We start from the raw sequence: 25,676 nt of genomic DNA, 5'->3' as shown, positions 1-25,676 counted from the left end.
TTAAACGTTTTGGAAGGTTAAACTTTCTCAGAATGTATTCTTATCAATTAGACTCAAAGCTATAGATTCTTATATTGTATTATTTAAAAATCTGACAACCAGCATGAACAGCACAATTGGTAGCGGCTGCTGTACCACTTGAGGCCAGCAGATGGTAGTGTGAACAAACTCAATGTAAGGGCAGAGCTCTGATGAAATTCGGAAATTGCTCTGGAGAGCACGATTCCTCTTCAACTGTACCCTGACGCACAACCCCCGCACCTGTGACATTTTAGCATCTAACATCAGCTCAATAGGTAACAAATCAGCTCCTGAGTGCTTCCTGATGTTTGTGAAGGATCTGTCCACGGCTGTCTCATTACTCAAAGTTCAAGCCTCCCTTCTTGCTCAGAACTCTTGTATCTTTTTGACGGTGACATGTTTGATTGAAATACTGTCATGAAGACCAAAATAGCTTGCTAAAAAATCTGAGATTGGAATACACAGCTCTTGTCAATCATGCGATTAAAAGCAGGAGACACATATGTGGTTTATTACAATGACAGTTAATTATGATATCAGTAAGAGTAAAAACACATATCGTCATAATTATTGCTTGTTTTGACAAGCTCTTAGATAGCTGGCCAAGCTAAAAGTTAGAAAGAAACCTGACAGACGTGAATAGAGGAAGACAGAGAGGGAAACACCTCAAAGAGAGCTCTGTGATTAGTGCTGTTCTGTCACAAAATCTTTCATTCCTGTGATGGCTGACAGTGCCTGTGACAAAAGAACCAGACAAAAACAGGGCATCACTCTTTCTTGTGTTTTTTTCTCCCTCTCTCTGTCTGTCTCTCTTTCTCTCTGTCTCTCTCTCTCTGTACTCGGCTCTCCATTAAAATAAATCAGAAACAATTAAAGTCCCCTGAGAACAACGTACACAATGAAACTGTCCTGCATCTTTTCCTGCTACCCCTTGGCTCCCCAGAGTGCACATTCTCATTTTCAAAGTCCTCTACCCAAAATCACATGCTCGGTGGATACTGTAATGTGCTGGATACAGCCAGGATGCAGAACGAGAGAGAGTGAGAGAAGGAGAAAGAAAAAGGTAAAGAAAAAAGAGTGAAGAGCAGATTGTTGGAGGAGAGAGATGAACTGCATGCTTTAATGAGATTTGAGCTCGTGGGAGGAGACACGCAGTCAGCTGATCAAACGGTTAAACAACGACCTGCCCTAGATAGACAGAAGAGAAGAGAGGAGAAAAAGAATGTGCAGCTATGAACGGTTTGGAAAGGTTCAGATCCAAAATGGAAGAAAGTTCCTTTTTGTTCAAAAGGTATGGAAAGGTTCAGAAAGGAAAGTGTGCAGGGATTTCCAGTTCGGAAAGGTTCGCAAAGGTTCAAGATAGAAAATTTAAGAAACGTAAAATAAATAATTTAAACACCCTCAAAACTTTGCTCATAACTTTCTTTTTCAGGACACAAAATAAGATATTTTGATGGATGTTTTAACACATTTGTGCACCTTATGAAATGAAGTTCAAAACAACATTCAAAAGCCTGTTAAATTCCACTGCATGGACAGAATATCATTTTTGTGTTCTGTGGGAGAAAGTCATACAAGTTTGGAATCACATGAGCGTGAGTAAATGATGACAGTATTTTCGTTTTCAAGTGAACTAATAGAGAAAACACAAACCCACACATAAATACTTATATCTTAATATTTTTTCCTTTAAAACACATATTCTCAAGTAATGACTAGCTTTAAATGAACAGGTGCATACCTGTAGAACAACACTTGTAAAGAATCACATGACTAACTTTTCCTCTGATTCACAACGCATACATAAGCAGCACATATGTGAAAAACACGGCTTGGAACTGCAACAGCAGGCTCACATTGTGCTGTCAATGTGAAACAGGCCTTAAACATGCACTCGCTGCCTCAAAACTCCATCTGTACAAAGAAATTTGATCAGCTCTTGTTACTGTCAGTCCTTTTTACCAAGATATAGAGTAATAGCACTTAACTTGAACTATTTTATGGCATATTTATAAATGACTGAAGCTGCATGTTAGCGACTGGGAGCACAAAGTACCAAAGTGGTGCAATGTGACAGCTATACATTACAATCTATAAGTAATCTGACAGTAAATGCCACTGTTTTGTATTACATTTATAAAATACATTTATTTGTCTCGTATAAAATAAAATTAAACTTTCTGCCTATTTCCCCCCTCGAGCTGATCTAAATCATCTGCAGTCATCACACGTGTATTTTGCATAATTTAAGGCTCATACATCATGAGCTGTCCATCACTTTCCCTGGGGCTTTTTATCAGATGATTCAACATATGACGGCATTAACTCTCTTTTTCCACCCACTCTGCTGCTCACCCACTGCACTGCACTCACCCGCTGCCACTGCCATGGCTAACAATTAACAGATTTTGAATATTTTAATTAAAAATACCAGTTTATTAAACAGAAAACTTTGACTCTGTCTATGGTCACACAGTCTGTGCGTGGGATTGACAACCATATTTAACAGGCTATAAACAGGCCATTCATTTGAGCACGTTTTTCCACTTCGCTACTTTTTCTTTGTTTTCTATGTAGCTAAACATGCTAGACAGGCGCATTGCCCTTGCAGCATGGAGTTCTAAAAGCATGGCTCAAGTTAAAAGAAGTTCAACTTTTAAAAATGTGTAAAAGACCCATCAGACTTTCCATTCACACAGCTGCTCTCAAACAGCGGTTATCCGAGTCGCAGCTGACCCCCCCGTTTGTTTCTCCATCATTAAAATTACAATTATTTCTGATTCAGCAGTGTTGAAATTTTCTTAAATCTCATAAAATATCCACTTATGTGAAGGAATGTTGTAAACAGTACTTACTCAATCAGAACATTTTAATAGTTTGCTGCTTTTTATTTTAAAATAAATTTTGATTATATAATGAAAAAGTGAAAATTTGAACTGTGCATAATGCATGCATCAGTTGCAATTGCCTTCAGTTTTTGACAACATTTTTTCCGACATCATATTAATATATATATTTGTGTGAAAACATTATATAAACAACTTGTTCACAGTTACTATTAATTTTACTGATGCCTTCATTTGAATAGAGTATCTGACATAAGGCCAATCACGAGAGCTCTATTCACAACCATTGGTTGTTGTAGCATTTCATCTCACAAAGTAAGATTGTGCTTAACATTTCTGTTTTCACTGAGAATAAGTTTCTGGTTGTTTTGCCACTGCAAATTGCTATCAATCAATGTAAAGATCATTCAACGGTTGCATGCAGAATTCATCAATAATAAAAAAAATCATGAAGGAGATCTCTTTAATGTCTCAATCTCCTTTAGACAGCCATAAGATAAAACGCATGAACTTAATTCTCCTGCTTATCAGATTTTTCTCTTGAGTAAAATACCCCAGTGACTTTGCATGAGTCTCCTCTAGAGTTTTAGATATCAAAGTTTGCAATCAATCATCAGTCAGAGATTTCAATATGAACTCTCATCAAAAGCACCAGTGGAGGTCGCTCCCAACACCCTTTATTTTTTGATTGATATGAAAATTGAGAGGTCATTTAAGTCTCCTGAGATATGAAAGAACATCCTCTAAGCAATTTTGCTCTGGACATGCACATTCATCAAAAAGCATTTCCCCAAAACTCCCACAGTCTTTCCACACGTTTTCAAGGCTCAAGCTCATGTGTCTAAGGTCTATAATTTCCGGGCAGAGGGCAGACTCGTGGGTGGGCATTTTCCTGAATCTTTTCACATGAATTACTCAGAAAACACAGAGCTTATTGAAGTCATCAACCTGATGACGCTTCAATAAGATCATCCAAGAATAATGATGAGATGACTTTGTGACATACCCGCTGAGAAATTTGTCACCATAATTGACAAAATATATTTAGCAAGCATTACATGCAGTCATAAGAATGAGATGCCATTCTGTCATGAGATGACAGAAAACACAGTTCATAATGATAAACCTCATATTTTGTAGCTGCTGTAGTCTACTGTGAACAACTTCCCTCTGTATGTGTATTAAGAGCCCGGATACTGATTCTAGAAATAAGTTTGACACATTTACTTGTTGGATCCATTATACTTGGCTTATTTACATCAGTTCTGGAGGCGAAAGAGGGCAGAGAGGGTTTTAATTTGAGCCAAAGTGGCACACTGGAGTGTAATATCCTGTGATTCATTTGTGTAATTGCTCATCCACTTTGTCCATCACAGAGAGAGTTTGGAGTTGTTGACAGTGACTTGCATGCTGAATGTGTATTTTGTGAAATGAAACACACTGCACTTTATGTTGGATTTAGAAGCTGAACGATCTGCTCTTTTATTTCCCTTAAGCAGTAGCACAGCTAACAAAAATATGTTCTTAGATTTTGCTAATGTTCCCAACAAGTTATGAAAAAGTTCATTTTGAATGTTTTCTGAATGTTCAAAAATGTTTTAAAACCATTTTTTTCTTTTATACGAATTGTAAAGGAACATTGCTTTTTATCATTTTGCAAACTTTTGAATGATCTTTGAATGTTTTGAAACATGAATGTCAAACATTCAGCTAAAAGGTTTCAGAAAAGAACGTTCCATGAACAGTGCATAAATAATACATTTGTGCTAATGTGCTTTGAGAACATTTTAAAATAACATTTACTGACAAATAAACTAATTTCACTAGCAGACAGTGCGTGGTATATATATATTTACATTATATTATTTTCGTGGTCAGAATTATTGGCACCCTTGGTAAATATGATCAAAGAAGGCTCTGAAAATAAACTTGCATTATGAATCCTTTTGATCTTTTATTTGAAAAAAATCACAAAAATCTAACCTTTCATGGAACTAAAATAATTGAAAATGGGGGAAAATCACATTATGAAATAAATGTTTTTCTCAAATACACGTTGAACAGAATTATTGGTACCCAATTTTCTCTTGTTTTAAGTATATTCCCATTCATATTTACAATTTTGGGGGATTATGAACATGAAATTATCCAGCCATGGCTTCCTGTTTCACAGAAATATAAATAGGAGGGAAAACAAAGTCCAAATTCCCTTAATCATCCATCACCATGAGAAAAAACAAATAATATATTTCTGATGTGCAGCAAAAGATAATTGAGCTTCACAAATTAGTGAAGTGGCTTTAAGAAAAGAGCAAGAGCAGTGAAAATTCCCATTTCCACCATCAGGGCAATAATTAATTTCCAATCAACAGAAAATGTTATGAATCTGCCTGGAAGAGGACATGTGTCTATATCGTCCTAATGCGCGGTGAGGAGGAGAGTTTGAGTGGCCAATTTCTCTTCAAGGACCAAAGCTGGAGAATTGTAGAGAAAGGTTGAGTTTCGGGGTCAGAAAACCTTAAAAAAAAACCCTGTCAAACAGCCCCTACATCACATTTAAATTTTTTTACATTGAGTCATTTGGCAGATTATTTCACCAACCAGGAATGGTGAACGAGAATGTTCTGGAGAGTGATTTTGAGCCTCTCTGTGATGGTACCACAAGGCGTCGCTCACTAGCAGATCTCAGACTTCTGGAGGGGATGTAGATTAGTAATAGTGAGTGGAAGTAGGAGGGTGCTGAGCCTGTGGTAGTTCTGTATGCAAGCATCAGTGTCTTGAACTTGATGCGAGCTGCCACTGGTAGCCAGTGCAAGGAGATGAAGAGAGGTGTAACATGCGCTCTTTTGGGCTCGTTGAAGATCAGTCGTGCCGCTGCATTCTGAATCATTTGTAGAGGTTTGATTATGTTTGGTGGCAGACCAGCCAGAAGAGCATTGCAGTAGTCCAGTCTAGAAACGACAAGGGCCTGGACAAGAAGTTGTGCAGCATGCTTTGTCAGAAAGGGCCTGATCTTTCTGATGTTGTGTAGTGCAAACCTGCAGGAACGAGCAGTCTTTGCAATGTGCTCTTTGAAGGTCAGCTGGTCATCAAAGATTACACCAAGATTTCTGACCGAAGTTGATGGGGTGATCATTGATGAGCCTAACTGAATCGTGAAGTCATGCTGTAGAGTCGGAGTGGCAGGGAAGACAAGAAGTTCCATCTTTGCCAGGTTGAGCTGTAGGTGATGTTCTTTCATCCATGCCGAGATGTCTGCCAGGCAGCCTGAGATCCGTGCAGCTACCGTTGGGTCATCTGGTTGAAAAGAGAGATAGAGCTGTGTGTCATCGGCGTAGCAGTGATAGGAGAAGCCATATGCATGTATGATGGGACCCAGCGATGTAGTGTATGTGGAGAACAGGAGGGGTCCAAGAACCGATCCCTGAGGAACTCCAGTGACCAGCTGATGTGGTTTGGATACCTCCCCTCCCCAGGCCACCCTGAAAGATCTACCGGTGAGATAGGATTCAAACCAGTGAAGTGGAATCCCAGTGATGCCCAGTGATGAGAGGGTAGACAGGAGAATCTGATGATTGACAGTGTCAAAAGCAGCAGAAAGATCCAGCAGAATGAGGACTGATGATTTGGAATCGGCCTTTGCAATTCGCAGGGCTTCAGTGACTGAGGGTAGCGCAGTCTCTGTTAATGGCCACTCCTGAAACCTGACTGTTTAGCATCCAGTTTGTTGTACTGTGAAAGAAATCGTGAGAGCTGGTTGAAGACAACTCGTTCGAGTGTTTTCCCTACGAATGGAAGGAGAGAGACAGGTCTGTAGTTTTCTAAAAGAGAAGTGTTTAATGTAGGTTTTTTGATCAGTGGGGTTACCCGAGCCTGCTTGAATGCTGTGGGGAAGATGCCTGTGAGGAGAGATGTGTTGATAATGTGTGTGAGTGCCGGTAAGAGTGTGGGAGAGATTGTTTGGAGAAGGTGTGCGGGGATTGGGTCGAGAGGACATGTTGTAGGATGGCTGGAGAGGAGAAGTTTGGATACTTCTGCCTCGGTGAGGGGACAGAAGGAGAAGATGGGAGTTAGAGCAGTGGATGTGGTTGATTGGAGGTCCTGTGGAGCTGAGAACTGGTTACTGATTGTTCTAGTTCTGTCTGTGAAAAAAGTGGCAAAGTTGTCAGCGGTTATTAAAGTGGTGGGAGGTGGAGGAGGGGGACAGAGGAGAGAATTAAATGTTCTGAAGAGATTACGCATGTCTGGAGCGGTGTTGATCTTGTTGTGGAAATGTGAGGATTTGGCAGTGTGGACTTCAGTAGAGAAAGATGAAAGCAAAGACTGATACCTACTCAGGTCCGACAGATCGTTTGATTTGCACCATTTTCTCTCTGCCACTCCGATTCTCACGAAGAATATAGGATAACCAGGGGTTAGAAGGGGCAGCCCGTGCTGGCCTGGAGGAGAGAGGACAGATGTCGTCTAGACAAGAGGTTAAGGTAGAGCATAAAGTGTCAGTAGCTGCATTCACATCCAGAGAAGAGAAATGGGTAGGCGAGGGAAGAGAGGAGGATACTACAGCAGAAAGAAGGGAGGGGGAAAGGGAGCGTAGGTTGCGTCTGAAAATTACTGGTAAGGGAGATGGTGGTACCTGGGTAGCAAAATGTAAAGTAAATGTAATGAAGAAATGGTCAGAGATATGTAGTGGCTGGACCAGAATGTTATCTGTAGAACAATTGCGTGTGTATATTAAGTCGAGTTGGTTGCCTGATTTGTGCGTGCTAGTAGTGGTGAGGCATTTGAGATCAAATGAAGCTAGGAGTGACTGGAAGTCTGTAGCATAAGGTCTGTCTAGGGGAATGTTGAAATCGCCGAAGACTAAGAGTGGAGTGCCATCCTCCATGAAAGAGGACAGCAGTCCGTCCAGCTCATCTAGGAAGGTTGCTAGAATTTGGCCAGGGGGACGGTAGATTACCACAATCTGGAGTCTTATAGGAGCTGTTACAGTAATGGCATGAGATTCAAATGAGTTGAGATTGCATAGGAGAGAGTGGGTAGAGTATTTCCAATTGTTAGAAATGAGCAAACCAGTGCCCCCGCCCCGGCCAACTTGCCTAGGGTTGTGAGAGAAAGAGAAATTGTGAGAGAGAGCAGCTGGGGTTGCTGAGTCTTCTGGACGAATCCAGGTCTCAGTCAAGCCCAGGATGCTGAGTGTGGAATGTAAAGAAAAAGCAGAAATTAAGTCGGCTTTGTTGACAGCTCACTGGCAATTCCAAAGACCCACAGAGAAAGAAAGAGGTACAGTGGAAGATGTAGAGATAGGGCGCAGGTTAGCAGGGTTACATAGCCTTCTGCGTGTGTTTTTAGAGCGAGGTTGAGAGAGAACCGGAATGGTTTGGAAACACATGATAGACGTGGAAGGATAGAGGATAGGAAAGTGTGAGGGAAGATAAAAACGATACTTAAGTGTGTGCTCGGTGTCGTTCCAAGTCGCGCAGGAAAAAGTCGTCTGTCTTTACACTCGTTGGTCTTCACACGAGGAGGCTGAATGCCTCCGCTGATGCTTCCGCGTCAGCGCTCTGACATCAAATAAATACAGTCTAAGAAACTAGAGTGAAAACAGCTGTGGTCGGCTTCTGATCAGCCCAGCCAATAAGGTTAAAGGACTGCTAATAGCTCAAGACGAAACTAACACTTTGCACAATCACACAGGCAAAATTATTCTAATTACCAGTAAGTGCAATCAAACATAAAAACCCCAACGAAAATGCAGAGTAGAAATAGGTAGGAAATGATCTATTTCTTCCTAGCAGCAAGTAAATAATTTAAACAATAGAACTGCGACCAAGTATTTAAAACACTTACGCGAGCTGTCGTCCGTCTCTTCTGGTGACTAATCGGCTTTCCCGACATCACCACATGTTGATCGTGAGGATTTCAAGAAAAATTCTCCTCACTCATCCAAAAACAATCTCCAGCATATTCAGTTGTCAGACATGACTGGAACTTCAAATGGGACTGACTTCTATGGTCAGATGAAACTAACAAATGAGCTTTTTAGCAGCAAACACTTAAGATGGGTTTGGTGAACACAGGGATAAAAAAGTACCCCATGTGTACAATGAAATAGACTGCTGTATTTTTAATGTTGTGGGCCTATATTTCTGCTGGAGGTCCTGGACATCTTGTTTAGACACATGGCATCATGGATTCTGTTAGAAATCTTATAATAGGCCATGTTTGGATCTTCCAACCGGACAATAATTCAAACACAAACCACAAAAACAACACAAAACTGGGTCACTGGGCACAAAACCAAACTTCTGCTATGGCCATTCCAGTCCTCTGACTTGAACCTGTAGAAAATGAGTGAGGTGAACTGAAGAGAAGAAGCACTGTCATGGAGCAGTGAATCTGAAGGATCTGGAGAGATTCTGGATGAAGGAATGGTCTCTGATCTCTTGTCAGGTGTTCTCTAACCTCATCAGGCATTATAGGAGAAAATTTAGAGCTGTTAAACTGGCAAATGGAGGTTTCAAAAGACATTTATTTCATAATGATATTTCCTCCCATTTTAAATTCTTATTTTCCAATGAAAGGTTAGATTTTTGTGAATTTTTTAAATAACAGATTAAAAGGATTAACAATGCAGATTAATTTTCACAGCCTCCTTTGATCATATTTACCAAGGGTGCCAATATTTTTGGCCATGACTGTGTATATATATATATTAATGCTTTTATTCAGCAAGGCTGCATTAAATTACTCAAAAGTATGGTGGTGATGGCGCAGTGGATAAGACACATGCCTTTGGTGTGATAGACCCGGGTTCGAATCCACTGTGAGACACCAATGTGTCCCTGAGCAAGACACTTAACCCCCTAGTTGCTCCAGAGGCGTGCGACCTCTGACCTATATAGCAATTGTAAGTCGCTTTGGATAAAAGCGTCAGCTAAATGAATAAATGTAAAAGTGACAGTAAAGACATTTATGTTACAAAAGATTTCTATTTCAATTGTTCTTTTGAACTTTAATCAAAATATGCTGACAAAATGCATCTTGCTTTCCAAAAAAATATATATTTGCACATTTTTCAATTGTGATAATAAGAATAAGAAATAAGGATCATGTGACACTGAAGACTGGAGTAATAGCTGATGAAATTTCAGCTTTGACATGACAGGAATAAAAACACTTTAAATATATATTACAACAGAAAATATATTTGAATGTTAATAATATTTCACAATAAAGTGTTCACTGTATTTATGGTCTTGGTGAGAAGTCTTTAAAAAATTAAAAAAAAAAAATTATACCGGTCCCAAATTTTTGAATGAAGTGTATATGTAAAATACATCATATGAATATGATTCATTAGTTGCATTAATTAGGCAGATTTACTCAGTTCAACCCCTGATTGTGGTTGAGTCTGTCACACTGAGAATCCAGTTGGAAAACAGCTTCATTTCCTCTTCTCAAGAGTTACAGAGTTTTTTCAGCTCCTAAACTGAGAGAGGAAGTGTTATCTGCACCCTGCACCCTGCCTCCAGACAGAGTCAGTCAGTCAGTCTCAGACTGAGTGCGGAAGGGCTTACCGAAGCCTTTTCAGGGGTGTCGAGTTGAGGATGAAGCTATCTGTGAGCAGCGCTCTGGAGTTTTCTTAAGGAAGGAGTGCGGCTTGAGAGATATATATATATATATATATATATATGTGCGTGCTCTCTCTCTCTCTCTCTCTCTCTCACACACACACACACGTGCACACACACACAAACTTCCACACAGAGTTCAAACATCTTCACTGGCAAACAGGAAGATGTGTGTGATAATTTGACTTTAAAAGCTTTCCGCTTCCAGAAACGAGTGGAAATATCTGTGGCAGGCCTGAATCTGTGCTCTCAGAAGTATATGCGGTGCATTAATAAGCACCGCTCGCCTGTGCGAATTTACAGAACTACACAAACTATACAAATAGGGAATCAATGATAGCATTGCGCACACAAATACACAACATACATGAGATGCATACCAGGCTATCAGAATAGGCTGTTAGATCACAGAAAGAATATTCTGTTGATACCATAGCTGCTTGGTCAAAGATTATGGTCAGTTTTTGAGACTATATGATCATCTGTAAGTGCCTTTAAATATTTAAAACAAACTTTGAAAAAGTTACACTTACAGTTTCACAAGATTACAGGAAATATATCGAGGCCACATCGCATCTGCAGCCTATCTATATTTATACCCTGAAAAACATTCATCCCTGATAACATTTGTTTGGTTGAAAGTGAGGGAAAACAACAGCACGAAATTGTATAGGTAAGGTTATTTATCTTTAAACTCAGCCTTCACATTGTATGCAAGCAGCTTTTCTGAGATAGCCTGACCCAGTCAACTGACAAGAAAGTCAAAGAAGCAAGAAACAAATCTTTTACTGAATACTGGAGTCTCCCTGCTCATACTTCCAATCCTGTCAGTTTACTGTACAGTATGTGATGTTAGGCAGTATTTTTTAGTGCAAAAACAGATCTTTTCCTCTATCTAGCCATCTGATAGTTACTGATTCTGACAGAGAGCCTTTAAATTGCATTTTGATTTTAAAGGTGTAACATGAATTATACAGAACAGTGACTTACCAAAGAGCATAATCAGAATAGCCTCATCCCCCAAACTTCCACTTCAAAGTCGCTGCTCATTTGCTTTTATCTTTTCCGGTACTGCTTTCTCATGACCTCTGGTGACTTTCTGATGTGGTTTTCCCATAAATGGGAAAAGTAATTGAAAGATATGTATCAGCATCAAAACTTTAACATCAGAAACTCACCATAAAAAAATCTAAATCTCAAACTATTTTCTTTAAATGAGGCTGTTCTTCATTCCAGTGATTTGTACTTGATATCGACACCTATTGGCATGGATGTATGATATTTGTTTGTGAACTGCTGTCACCAAAGTTGTATACTAAATGTTAGTTTTGTTCATGTTTGTTTTTCTCTGTCTCAGAAACATCAACAAAATGGACATTCTTGGATTCAGTCATAATACATTTTCATGTGTCTAGAAACGTGATTGGATTGCCATAGCTGCGGCATTTTGTGCCTGTGTTCGGTGCTTGATGTCCCTGTATTTATTCTAAAAGTGATACGAGGTAAATGTATTTCTGTTGTTAATATTAATATATGACGTGGCTGGATTCTTCATCTCATGTGAGTGTACATAATTGTATGGCAGCGGCTATTTGCACTAGCGATAGATGCTATTTACACTATGTTAAAATAGCAGTATTTTCTGCTATTTATACTACTAATTGCAAACAGTGGCAAATATCTGCACCTCAGTATTGTAGTACATTGTAAAACAGTATGCAGTAATAACGTATTGTGTGTAAATGATCATTTTTATTAGAATTATTAAATGGATGTTGCCTTATTGGGAGAATAAAACCCTCTCTACCCTCTCTTTTGATTATTTTCTTCATATTTATTGAAAACAAATGCCTTTCTGATGTGATAAGAGATGTGTAAAGGTAGAAGAATGAGTTCGGCAAAAGGCGGATTCGAACTTGCTTACATCACAAAGAATTCGTCATGCGCTTTATCATCTACTTCCCTGAAGCCATTGACTGACAGCCGTCTTTTGTAATGTTCAGTGTTGGGAAGGTTACTTTGGAAATGTAATAGGTTACAGATTACAAGTTACTCTATTTAAAATGTAATTAGTGCAACTTTTCAATTACTTTATTAATGTAACTGATTACATTTGATTACTTTTTGATTACTTTTCTAAATTTCTGATGTTTTCATGTAAACATTAAACCTGTAAACCAGGCAAGTTAAACCTTACAGTAGTACTCAACACTGATTACTGTAACACTTTCGAAATCCTTCATCTCTTGAATTAAGATTATATTTCAATTTTAAAGTAGACATTGGATGCAAAATTCACTTTTACATGGTGTTTGCAAATAAATGTATCTTAGCAGTGTGTGGACACAACCACCCTACAGTGATAAAAATCCATTCACTCCTTTTTTTAATCCTCCAAAATCCTAAACAGTCTCAATTATCAAGCCGTTTTGATTTTCTGAGCAGTATGATGTCATTTTGCTCAGGCCGCACCCACAACCGCTGAAGTACTGTCCAATATTAGCATATTTTCGCCCTCAGGCAGTTGTACGAAGTCCATAATTTTCTCCACGCTCTAACAGCTTTAGCAACAACATCTTGTAAGCATTCCATGTGTTTTGTAGTTTTGTGATGTAGAAGAACATAAGAATCTTAATTTTGTCCTGACATCAGAGCCACTAAGGACGTAGTGCATTAGTTTTGTTTTTAATTGTAATGCACCACCGAATACACCTAAATTTGTTAATGTCTGCACAAATAATTTTACTCCAGACTGCTTTCTGAACGAGGGACAATTCAATGCAGGTTTTGTTAAAAAGTTTAAACTCAAGGATAGATCAGTATCCATTGTTCGTGATCCAGCTGCACCTCCATAAGAAGTAAGTCTGACGCTTTATATTTTTTATGATTATTTGCAAATCGCCTTTGCTCTTCCATGGAAGAAAGGGGCAGGTGAGCAGAGCTCATTAGCATTTAAAGGGACATGGCCCAAAATGAGTCGCTGTGAACAGAGCAAGGGAGTTGTTTTCAGTGGTGGAATGTAACGAAGTATTTGTACTTCGTTACTGTACTTAAGTAAATTTTTACGTATCTATACTTTACTTAAGTAAAAAAAATAATGCATACTTATACTTTTACTCAAGTAGATTTTTCAGCAATTATCTGTACTTTGTACTCCACTACATTATTAAAATGCGTGTCGTTACATCCTTCCAAATCTTGCATAAAATTTTTTTGGTCGACTGACGTTTTGGCGTTGCTGGCCAATGCACGTTGAAACAGATCAGAGATCTGATTGGTCAAAGAACTCACGCCGAAAATAGTGAGCTCACGTTTTGAAACAACACAAGCAGAACTGATGTAAATCGAAGAAAAGGACACCAAATATCAAACATGGACGAAGAGCCAACAACGTCGACTGAGCTTGAGCCTGTGCCCTGCAGCTCTGATTCTGAGAGACACCCCTGGCCTTATTTAAGCAAGTTATTTGAATTTAAAGGTTCAAAGAATGACTCCTGGCGTTTTCAATGTGTCAAGTGCCTACCTCAACGCAAAGAACTGTTGGCGTTTAAAAACTCCCCTTCAAATTTGAAGAAACATATAGAGGTAAGACATGCAATGGTAGCTATTCATATTTAAGTTACTAACTTGCTATGACATGGTGCTATGACTGTTATAGAAAAACGGATGTCAACATAACAAAAATATCACACCAGTATAATATTTGTTTGACGTAAGTTAGTGGTACCCTAACAGGGCAACTTCATTAGCTGGTTATTAGCACAGCAGGGACGATAGCTTGCTAGTACGTTACATTTTTGGAGATGAGCAAACTACTGCTATATCTGTACATTCGTAGTTGGCTAAAATAGCTGTTTGTTTTGACTCGATTAAAAATTTTTCAAACTTTTTATACGGCCCCTAGCTTCTTTACCATTCAACATTGGGTATTTAGTTGACATTCGCAAGTAAGCATGCAGTTAAAACTATATCTAGGTTTGATTCGATTGTGAACAATTTTGCACTATGACAGTTGTTTTTCGTCAATATCATGACATTTTTTTGAATTTGCAAATATATATATATTATATTTATATTTATATATATATATATATATATATATATATATATATATATATATAGCAATTTAGCGCAAAGTATATGCGAATATCAAACCAATTTTAAAAATAAAATAAATTGTATGTCATAATTGGATTAGCTTAATTATTATTTAATGAGTAATAATAAGTAAATAACCAGATTTTTACAGTGTGTCAGTATTGCAGAGAGCTTGCTCAACTACCCTTTCCAATACACAATAGAAATTGTTTGTGATTATTACAATTGAACAGCCCAGACATTGAGACAACCGATTGTGTACTTTTACTTAAAAAAATACTTTAAAGTAAATTTAAAAGTATGTACTTAGGACTTTTACTTAAGTAAGATGTTGATGTAGTAATTATACTTTTACTTAAGTATATATTTTGCAGGGTAGTTGTACTTTTACTTAAGTACTAAACTTAAGTACTTCCTCCACCACTGGTTGTTTTACACAACCACTGAGGAATTTTAACCAAAGTATGTTGTAGACCTTACATGAAGACCCTAAAGAATCATACCAACTTGTGGATGATGGGCATCCAATGTCCCCTTTGAAGCACAGCCACCACAAAATCAGACTTAAGGTCATTGCACACTGAGACACATTGTGTCAATCACGTTTACACACTGCCTCCAAAACTTTCGTCCATCATAAAAAAATTGAATCAGGTTTGATTTTCAGCGTTTTCGCATCCGTAGCATGTATTTTGATAGGAAAGGATGAGGAATACGAAAAAACGGAAAAACGCACGAGAAAATCTCAGACCCAGTGTGCAGTGACCTTTACTTTCAGATCATTCTGTGGTTAAATACATATTTACAACAAGAAATATTTTATTAGCTATGATACTGTTTTTTAAATCAAATCTTTGCATAGCTATGACAGGAAACACTGGAATCTAACAATGCTTTGGAAAAAAACATCTTAATCTTTTAACATCGTTAATCTTTAAAAAATGAAGCATAGCTATACATAAACCCATATAGGAAATAACAAAGTTATCGAATAAGCATGCTCTAAACTCCTGAAACATTGGTGTTTCATATTTTAGAACAGTCACTGCAATTTATGAAAGAAATCAATTAAATCTGGTAGTGTATGTGAAAAAAAGCAGATGTAACCCCCTTTGTAATCCTTAACATTTTCATAAGTAACTGTAATTTAATTACACATTTTTTCTCAGAAACTGTAACTGATTACAATTACTTTTATTTTGTAATTAAATTACGTAATTCCGTTACATGTAACTAGTTACTCTCCAACACTGGTAATGTTGTCCATCCCAGCCACACGTTAGTGGGTGGAGTTAGTGCAAATATCCTCTGCCAACAAGGCATGCTATTTGCACTCACTCTGTAATTGTATTCATATTTTCCAAAATGGCTGTTTGTTTCTTCATGTGCAAAACCTTTTTAATTAGCAAAAAAATAAAAGCGGATCTTTAATTTACTTAGAAAAAAGTGCATATTTATTGGAAAAACTATGTGAATAATTATGGAATGGAAAAACTGATTTTTTAAATTAAAAAAGAACAAAACCTATTTTTCTTATTTCAAAATCAACATTTACAGCATGACTATAACTATCTTTGGTGCATGCCCATTTCTCTTGTAAAAACAAAGAACATCAAGTCAATACATCTTGCATGCTGTTTACTGTAAGGTCCTCCATCATTAACATGCTTGTTACATTTAGGATCATCTCACATGTGCCAACCTGAAACAGACCGTTAATAATTGTTCTCCTAGCTCATGATTTTTCATCAAATGTTTGGACAGACTGATAGCGTCCAGTCATTTGAGCTGCATAATATAATTCAATTATGCAGTTTTGAGTCACGCCCAAGACAATCCGATAAAGACATTCAGATGCTCCCGGTGTCCCTCCACCATTACCAATTCATCATGCGGTTCACACGCATGCTAACAGTCACACTTGTTTTTCCATAAATTCAAACATAACTCTGGGCTCGTCAGTGGGATGAGATCTCCCGAGCCGACAATCAGAGGAGTAAATTCAATTATGAGCAGCATGTTGAAAAATCCCATTCTCGCTCTGACCCAGACAAGCTGTTGTGTTGCCAGCATGAACTTTGTAGCATAACTTCAGCTGGTTTGATAATTGGATTTTCAGCCATGAAAAATAAGGATGACATTTGTATCGGGGGCAGGAGATTGTGATTAAATGTGTTGGTATTTGCTTCACTAGTAGATCCTGCTGGGAAAAGATCTTTTAAATATTGCACATGGAATAAAAATCACTTTGGGGTAATAAATAAATGAGAGGCCCTCAGCTATTATAGGAATCATGGTGAAAGTATTTCTGTCATTTTTAGATATAAATAAAATTATAAATTTCCTTCGTGTGGTTTTCTCACCTGTAGGCAACACTATCAACAGCATGCAAAAATACCCGATAACCCACTGGGGATAAAAAAAAATTTCACTCAGAAATTGCTAATAAATTTCAAAAACAATTGCAATGAAATGGCAAGTGACACATTGAATTAAACATGACACTTTAAGTATAAAGACTAGTATTTTCTTGTAAAACAGTTCAGTTTCACAACTTCAAAATCATTTTTACCGTGTGTATAAGATTTTGAAGTAATCAACAGAGACGAGCTGAGGAGACAACAGATCCAAAAGCTGAAAAATAAGGTAAGAAGCTTTTTTTTATCAAATATTTTTCAAATATACCAATTGTCTCTGTTTTAAAAATATTTTTTTGCCATTGGTTCATCATAGGTAAAAAACACAGTCTGTCAAAGGACACTGATTGGCAATATGGGAAATGTAGTATATCCAGGAAAGTATTTATTCTACACGCCTGCAGAACGAAGGTACTTTGGAATTTGGACACAGCTTATGACACAAATAATGCTGTTTATTCATAAAAATGAATCTACTTCCTTTTACCATTAACCCACTTCCTGAAATAGATCCTCCCCATTCACACTTGCAAGTGTTCCAAGGAGAGATATTGCTTCTGGCGGGCCAGTGTCCTACATTATGCCATTATATAAACTCAAAAGATGAGGAGGAGAGGAAACAGACCCAAATGAAAGAAAAAAAAAAAAACAAAAAAAAAAAACATTCAGGCTTGATAACTGACAGCCAAGCACCTGATAAAGGCCCACACAGAAAGGATGTGATGTCACAGATGGGTTTAGGTTTCATGATTGCTCATGAACATTTGCCATCTGCCTTTGGCAAAACCAGACCTCAAAAGAAATTTTAATAATGGAATACTCATTTTAAATTTTCAAAAATCTTTAAAACCCCATCACTTATAGCTGCAATCACATTGTGCATGGCAACTGAATATTAAGCATAATTTTTCACAATCTACTCTCCATATGAAATAACTTTTGTGGTACTAATGTATTGAACAGTTAAGATAGAAATTTATAAAATGTGTGCATTTGCAATGAATTAGCCTACTGCTCATTTTTGGCTGAATAGATCAAATGTAAATATTCATGAAGCCATCGTTCGTCAACATAAAATAATGCTGAAAATGAGCCATGAGAATGAGAGGCTCACTGAGGCTAAGTACCTCATTCACTCACTCAGACAGTGGACTGAAGTCACACGGCTCATTTCTTCAAACCCCTCTCTGCCTCCCCTTCATGGGCTGGTAATTGAAAGTGAGAAAATTGGGTTTTAAAACATTTATTTTTCTGTTGACAGACAGATAATCATTATATCTTCCTTCTAAATCAGTCCCAGCTCATCAAAACGTGATAGGGGACTATGCCAATATATTATATCAAACATGCTGATCTGGAAGTGTGTGGATGATGAGGAAGCGCTGAAATTGAGGTTTTTAAGGTAGGGGCCAAACAAGATGAGGTAGAAATAATAATTAGCCTAATAATGTTTGGAATCATGCAAGAGATAATGTACAGTCAGCTGCAGTTTTTACTAAACTAAAACTAAAACCATAAAACAATTTGTGGTACTTCAAATAAACTTTAACTGAAGTATTTTATTTAGTTTATTTGTAACACTTTAGGCACAAATTCTAACTATTAACTATTGCTTATTAGCATGCCTATATTATTAACATATTGGCTGTTTATTAGTACTTAAAAAGCACATTAACTACATCCCTAGTCCTACCCAATACATAACTAGCAACTACATTACTAACTATTAATAAGCAGCAAATTAGGAGTTTATTGAAGCAAAAGTTGTAGTTAATGGTTTGTTAATTGCATGAACTAAAGTGTGACCACTAAAATAATTAAAACAAACTTGAAATAAAAATGAATGATAAATATGCAGACAAATTTAAAATACAAAAACTAATACAAACAGAAAACACACTTCAAAAATATTTGAACTTAAATTAAAACAAAAATACAAAACTAATAAAAGCTAATATATATATATATATAAACTAAAAATGATACTGAAATAACCCTGTTCAGCTGCATTGATTTGCATAACTGATTTATGATTTATCTTAAAAATCACTGAGATACTATTATAGTTTATATTTCCAGTTTTCATTTTAATTTTAGGTTTAGTCATTTTGTTTTTTGTTTTTGTCATTTTTATTAGTTGTTGTTGTTTTATTGTTTAGGTTTTAGACATTTTATTTTTATTTATTTTAGTGCACCAAGTTAAACGAAATAAAAATGTTAAATGTTGCCCTGGGAACTAGCTGAAATAAAATACATTTTTTGTAGTCTTTTATTTTATATCAGATAATGTTTATTTTATTTAATGAAATAAAACTGTTTAATGGTTTTAATTTGAGTAAACTATTATAACCCTGTCTTAGATGAATGTTATATTTTGATAGCTTTTTCTCCTAATAATACCATGTAAAAACAAAACTGAACACTAAAAAACATCATTTACTCTGCCAAGAAAATAAACAGATGCCCTTATTACTGAATATTTTTTTATAGATATTTTCAAAAAGCCTACACTGTCAAAACATTGATTAGAGGCAGAGATGTTTACACGATGAAAGCGGTTACAAACCATGAAAGTAGAGATGCTCACACTGTTGAACGTGTACTAGCACTGTTCATTTCTGCTTCATGAATGCCAATGATCTGTTTCAGACATTTCTGTGACAGCTTGCGATCACATGCGTATTCAGAACAAGAAATGAACAAAGTATGAAATGTGTGCATACCCACCCACTGACTCGCATCAGACATTTCTGGTCACGTAGCACCGTCTTGCTTGGCTTTTCTGCAATTTAATGAGTCTGTTACAGTCTCTTTCCAAGATACAGTCAGTTTTATTGACACAGCAATTCGTGAAAAGACACTATAATGCGAAGGAAGATTACAAGGCAGATCATTTAAATGAAAAGTTCACTCAAAACTTCTGTCATTATTTACTCTCCCTCATGTCATATCAAATCCATATGATTTATTTCTTCTGTGCAACAAAAAAGGTGAATTTTTGCATAAATCAGTGTGAACTACTTTGATACTTTTTATGACACTTTTACATATCTTTGGAAGCTTGAGAACCTCCGATAATTGTAACTGCATAATACCCCCCCCCCCCCCCCCCCCCCCCATATTATTCAAAAAATCTATTTGTGTTCCACAGACAAAAATGGTCAAGTTCAGAATAAAACAAGGGTGAGAAATGATGGTTAAATGCTTCAATCAGGCCAAGATCATTTTTATAATTATAACAAACGTAACAGCTTTGTTCCTTCAATATTATTTCCAACCTTGTTAATACTTTTCTGTCACAGAGATTCATCTGCAGCATTTTTATTAGCAGACAGTGACTATTGAATACCACTGGACAGCCTGATTAAAGCTCAATGCTGTGCATAAGCAGTTCTCATCGATTCATTTGGCCAATACTTTAGACTAACCAGGAGCCAGGAGCTTCCATTTATTCAGTTGATTATCTACATACATCTTTTGTCAAACTGAAAACAATTACCTGTAATCTTTTCCCTCACCTGACCCCCTCTGTATTTTTATCTTTAACACAGACAAGCATTCTCTATCACATTTCAAAACAAGCAAGGTTTAACAAGAACATTAAAGGCACCATCCAGAACACTGAGAACTGCAACAAAACATCAGTAACTGTCAACATCAGGCTAGGATCTGTGACCAGAACACTCATCTAAATGCATGGTATAATTTCAGAGAGTCTGACGCATAACATTAAATATAGAATGGTTGTTAATTGAGTTGTTAATGAGGGGACATGCTATTATAATTTTTATTATTTTTAACGATAACTATTACTTTATGTTTTTTGCAGGAAGCAAATATTTTTGTAGTACAACCAAGAGGTCAGTTTCTGCCACAGAATAAAAAATAAAACCAGTTATTGCTTTTTATCTCACAGTTCTGCCTTTTTGGTGCAAATCTATATTTTGCAACTGCAAGTAACCATCTTGCAATTATTTTTTTCTAAAAATCGTGAGTTTACATCTTGCAATTCTGAGTTTATACAGTATCTCACCATTATGCCCCCCCCCCCCCCCCCTCTCCCAAATGTGAGAAAATTACTTTTTTTTTTTTTTTTTCATGGCAGAAACAAGTTTTGCTGAATAGCATGCCTCAGTTATTTGAGTTGCTTAGGTGAATGGCATAGAAAAACTTGAAGAAGAATATGAGTGTCATGAGCAAATATGGCAGCTTGCAGACTTTTTTTGAGTATAAGTACTAACGCTTAAAGACTTTAAGCCAGTTCCTTTTGAAAGAACTAAAGAATTGGTAATATTTTATGTGGCACCTGTTGCTTTGTTTCTTTCTCCTCCTCTGTCTTCATTAATTGCTTATTGACACGTGTGTGCTTTAGCATGAAACCTCCTAATTGGCTCGTTAGAAACACAATTTACCCACAATCCAAAGTGAAGTGGCTGTACTGAATCCAGCACTGAATCCAGACATCCATCATAAAAATAATACATTGAACCTGAATATGTTGTCTTTCATCAGCATTACTCATGATGCATAATTAAAATAGAGTTCTTATGATTTACAGATCAAAAGATGTATTGGTTTGCCTGAGAGGAAAGTTACATTTAGATTTTTGCATACTTCAAAAGTACATAAAACAAAAACAACACAATTTTTTATCCTTTAAATACTGACATTATGATTAAGAGCTTTGATCTTTTCCCCTGCAGATAAAATATTTTGGCATAAAATATTTTGATGGGATGATAGCATCTCAGAGCAACAGAAGTATTTAGATGGGATATCATGTAAATCTGTTAAACCAAGCTCAGTTTATCTGGGGTCGCTGGCTGTTGTGCATTATCAGTCTTCCTTCGTCTGCTCTAACAGTCGTTTAATTCTGCCCCTCTGGTTCATGACGTTGGCTCTTATTGGATTCCGGCCTGAGTCTCTCCCGTGTGATCTGTCATGATCAATCGCCACTGCAGCCGTAGGGATAATGAATATAGTTAATGATGGGGACGCCAGTGGAGAATACTGCCTGCCTGTTAACTTATCTAATTAAAACATTGCATCACCAGACAATTAGACTGGCATCGCTCTTTCTTTTCTCAGGCCAAAATCAGAGCCATTAAGGGTCTAAGTCTAATTAGAAAAAGTATTTTTTGCACCGTGGGGTGTCCTGCTGAGGTGAAAACACATAAAACACTATCGATCTGTCTTGTTTGCCCTTAATTTTTTTTAGGTCACTGGATCCAGAGACAAAGAAAGAGAGCAACTGACAGAATATACAATGTAAAGAAGAATGTAAGCCTTTGGATTAAGAGGAAAAGTCTCTTACAAACACTGACAATTTTATTGCTTTTCTATATTAATTTGCAGAAATTGGCAGATAAGTACGTTCATCTTTCAGGATTCATCAAAAGAATGAATGATGGACTGAAAGACTGAAAGAAATTAAATTGTGTAAGACATAAATGCGTTTCCAAATGTTATTTTCAAAGTGGAAAATAACACTAAATCTAAATAACTCAGATTTCTAAAGTTAAGTCCAGCTTTTCAGTCTATCCAAATTTTCCTGTACTAAAAAAGGTACTGAGGTAATGAACGGTGATAAATTGTCTTGTCTTCTCACTCGCTTCACATCACACACTTCTGCATTGGCTTACAGTCAGTCCTCTGACACTGACTTTAATGTGAACGTAACATAGTTTTAGGTATATAAGACTATGTGAGTATAGGAAATGTGATATGGAAATATGGACAAGTATTATTGACGTTACAAAATGTATCCTATTTACCTGTGCTAATTAGTCTTCATAATAACCAAAAAGAGATATCTTGAGTAGGGTTTGGAATTGATTATTATTTTTTTTATATAAATGACATTAAAATAGTCAAATACTTCTTATCCACTAAAATGGTTCTGATAACAGACGTTCAGACGTCAGCATTCATGGTTGAAAAACAAACTGTTCCTTTTGCTTTGTAGTCCCATCACTGAAAGAACAACTCTTAATAAACCAGTTCTTTTTAGAAGTCTTTATAGGTATTTCTGTGACCCATACAGCAAGGCCGTTTCCAGACCTGTATATCATTTGCTTTTTTCCAAAACAGGGGCTTGTTACAATGTTGCATTTCCCTCTTGGTTCAGTTTCGCTTATACAATGCAACATTTCAGAACGAACCAAAATGTGTTTATGCAAGATGCATCTTGTATATGAATAAAACTGTCCTCTCATTGGTCAGTGTACACCTGTTCTTCATAGCTTCATCCATCAAGAAGTTAGCTCTGCGGGTTTATTGTGAATTTAGGCATCATTACAAGAATGCTGTCCAAACAAACCTTTATATTCCCGCTCTAACCGACTTACCAGCTAGAGCGGGAATCAAGGCTTCTTCGGGACAACATTCTTGTTTTGGAGAAGAGTAATTACACAACAGTTTAAGATGAAGAGGCTCTCTTTGGTTTTCAACTGCGATAACTAATGTGCTCACCCACAGAATCAAACACTGCAGCATTTTACGTAACACATTTCCCATTATGGATTATGATACAGCTTGATTTGTTGGTCCATTGGGCTGGATTGCTTTCTCACCACAATCGAAACGCTCCAGAGTTTGTTTTCAATCTGGCTGAGAGAGACCATCTCGTTCAGGCGATCTTGGGCTGATTATTTAGGTGCAGGGAAAGAAAACAAAGGAAGAAAACGCACCAGGTTCTGAAACGAACACTCCAAATGAGCCAGGTTTGACTGGTTGTTCATATGACAACATATGCATATAAATATGTAGATTATGGGTTTTGTCATTTGTATTTAATTAAACATACATTAATGCTTTACTAAGTATGCTTTACTACTCTACAATTGTGGAACCGAATAATTGGAATCCAAATCATTACATTCTTCCCAAGTCCCATTCCTACATACAACACAAACCATTTCCTCTTGTGGATTTTCCAACACATGATTAAAGAACATGTTTTGAGGCCCATACGGTTTTCTCAGATACACATGTAAGAGAAAAACTTCAGGAGCTATACTGGAGAGGTCATTTCTGATTGGCTGACCCATTTTGAAACTGCCAACTTCTGGTACTGTCTGATGTGTAACTCGCTGGACGTTGAGTCTAGGACCTCAGTGAACACCTGTGAATTATATATATTACACTATAACATGATAAGATGATGATGCAATAATATATTAAGGCCTAGTAATACAATATGACAGCTAGATTTAAAAATTCAGGAAAACAATTAAAATCTCCTATGTAATTTTAATGTGGTATGACAGTGAAGCACAACCTGAAAAGCTTGACTTCAGTTCTGAGAATTCCAATCAAGATGGATTCAAATGTCAGTGTTCTGCTCTGGCAGTTAACATGTGCTCTGACATGCTAAGCCTCGGGGCCCACATGTGAAATTCAGGTATGAATCTCACCCATTTCAAATCAAAATATTATTAAAAGCAGTGGATTCAGATGGGTACCATTATTCTTAAATAGCCAGACTTTTACTTATTTCTGTTTATTGACTTATTAATTTTAAGTTTGACAGAAATAGATAATGTGACAAACATCTACAGTGACCAATAAAAAATGATACTATTTAGTAATACAAATAATAAAATGAATATAATATTAAATATAAAAATATAAAAATAATTATTAATAATAAATAATATATAGTGTGGATTATTAGAGTTTGAAAACAGTTTTGCAGGGTTCAAATTATTATTATTTTTTTTTTATTCATTTATTCAGCAAGGATTTCAGTTAGGATTATTTCCTTTTATTCAGTTAAGATTCTTACAAATAAATTCTATTTTAAATAAATCCTGTTCTTTTGAATCTTCTATTCATGAGAGAAAAATGTATCAAGGTTTCCACAAAAAATATTACACAGCACTGTTTTCAACTGTGATAATAATATGATCCGTTTCTTCACAGAAATACTTAACATTTTAAAATATTATTTTAAATGGTAATAATATTTATATAACAATATACTACTAAATATATTACTAAATAATAAAATATGAAATGGAAAGCCAGCCAAACAGATATGAAGTAGCGATTTTAGTCAGCACTTGCCACTTTTGTGTTCCATATGCATCAGACAGTGAGCGAACAGACAGTTGGTGGTCTGTGTGCATGTCGTCTGAGACTCGTTCCACAGCGGATTCTGTAGAACAGCTGCCACAGATGAGTTTGAGAAAAACAATGAAGTTGATATTGTCTGGATGCAGTTACAGCAAAAATAGCCTTTTGCCTTGCTGCTTTCCTGGCATTGTAACATCTGCCGAGGGTTCTAGTAAATCCCAGCACCGTCATATTTCCCACAACACTGCTAGAAAGTCTATGAGAACGTCTGAGGTGAGCTGTAAGCCTCTTTCGACCAATCACTTACATGTTCTGTAAGAGAAAATGACACATGTAAAGGCTTCAGATTCACCCTCAACCTCCAGGTGCACTGTCACCATGGCAACTGCTGATGCGACGGAGAAGGGCTCACTCCAACTTTTGTGTTACAACACATCTATTTGAACCAGACAGAATGTGTCACAGGTGTAACATCCGAATAACAATGACTTCCAGGTGTTGAGGATCAAAGAACAGTCAACAGGATCGCACACTGGCACCTCCATGTTATTTGTGCTGCCTGAGAGTGACAGGGTTTCATAAAGTTA

The 25,676-nt window shown here is 36.8% G+C and overlaps 2 protein-coding genes across 2 annotated transcripts in view; both read left to right on the top strand.

The window, feature by feature from the left end:
• Positions 1-25,676, top strand: part of LOC306849709 (uncharacterized protein) — a 919,849-nt gene that overhangs the window by 198,743 nt on the left and 695,430 nt on the right. The window lies entirely within an intron of this gene.
• The window catches only part of LOC306849103 (adherens junction-associated protein 1-like), a gene marked incomplete at its 5' end in the record, with an annotated part of 112,568 nt that continues 104,993 nt past the window's right edge, over positions 18,102-25,676 (top strand). Inside the window, one exon of the mRNA XM_079383952.1 lies at positions 18,102-18,231. Within this exon, the coding sequence (XP_079240078.1) occupies positions 18,102-18,231 (130 nt within the window). The remainder of the gene's footprint in view (positions 18,232-25,676) is intronic.

The sequence above is a fragment of the Barbus barbus genome (genome assembly GCF_936440315.1).
Source record: "Barbus barbus genome assembly, chromosome: 29".
In the NCBI taxonomy this organism is placed as follows: domain Eukaryota; kingdom Metazoa; phylum Chordata; class Actinopteri; order Cypriniformes; family Cyprinidae; genus Barbus; species Barbus barbus.
This window is presented reverse-complemented; position numbering and strand designations above follow the sequence as displayed.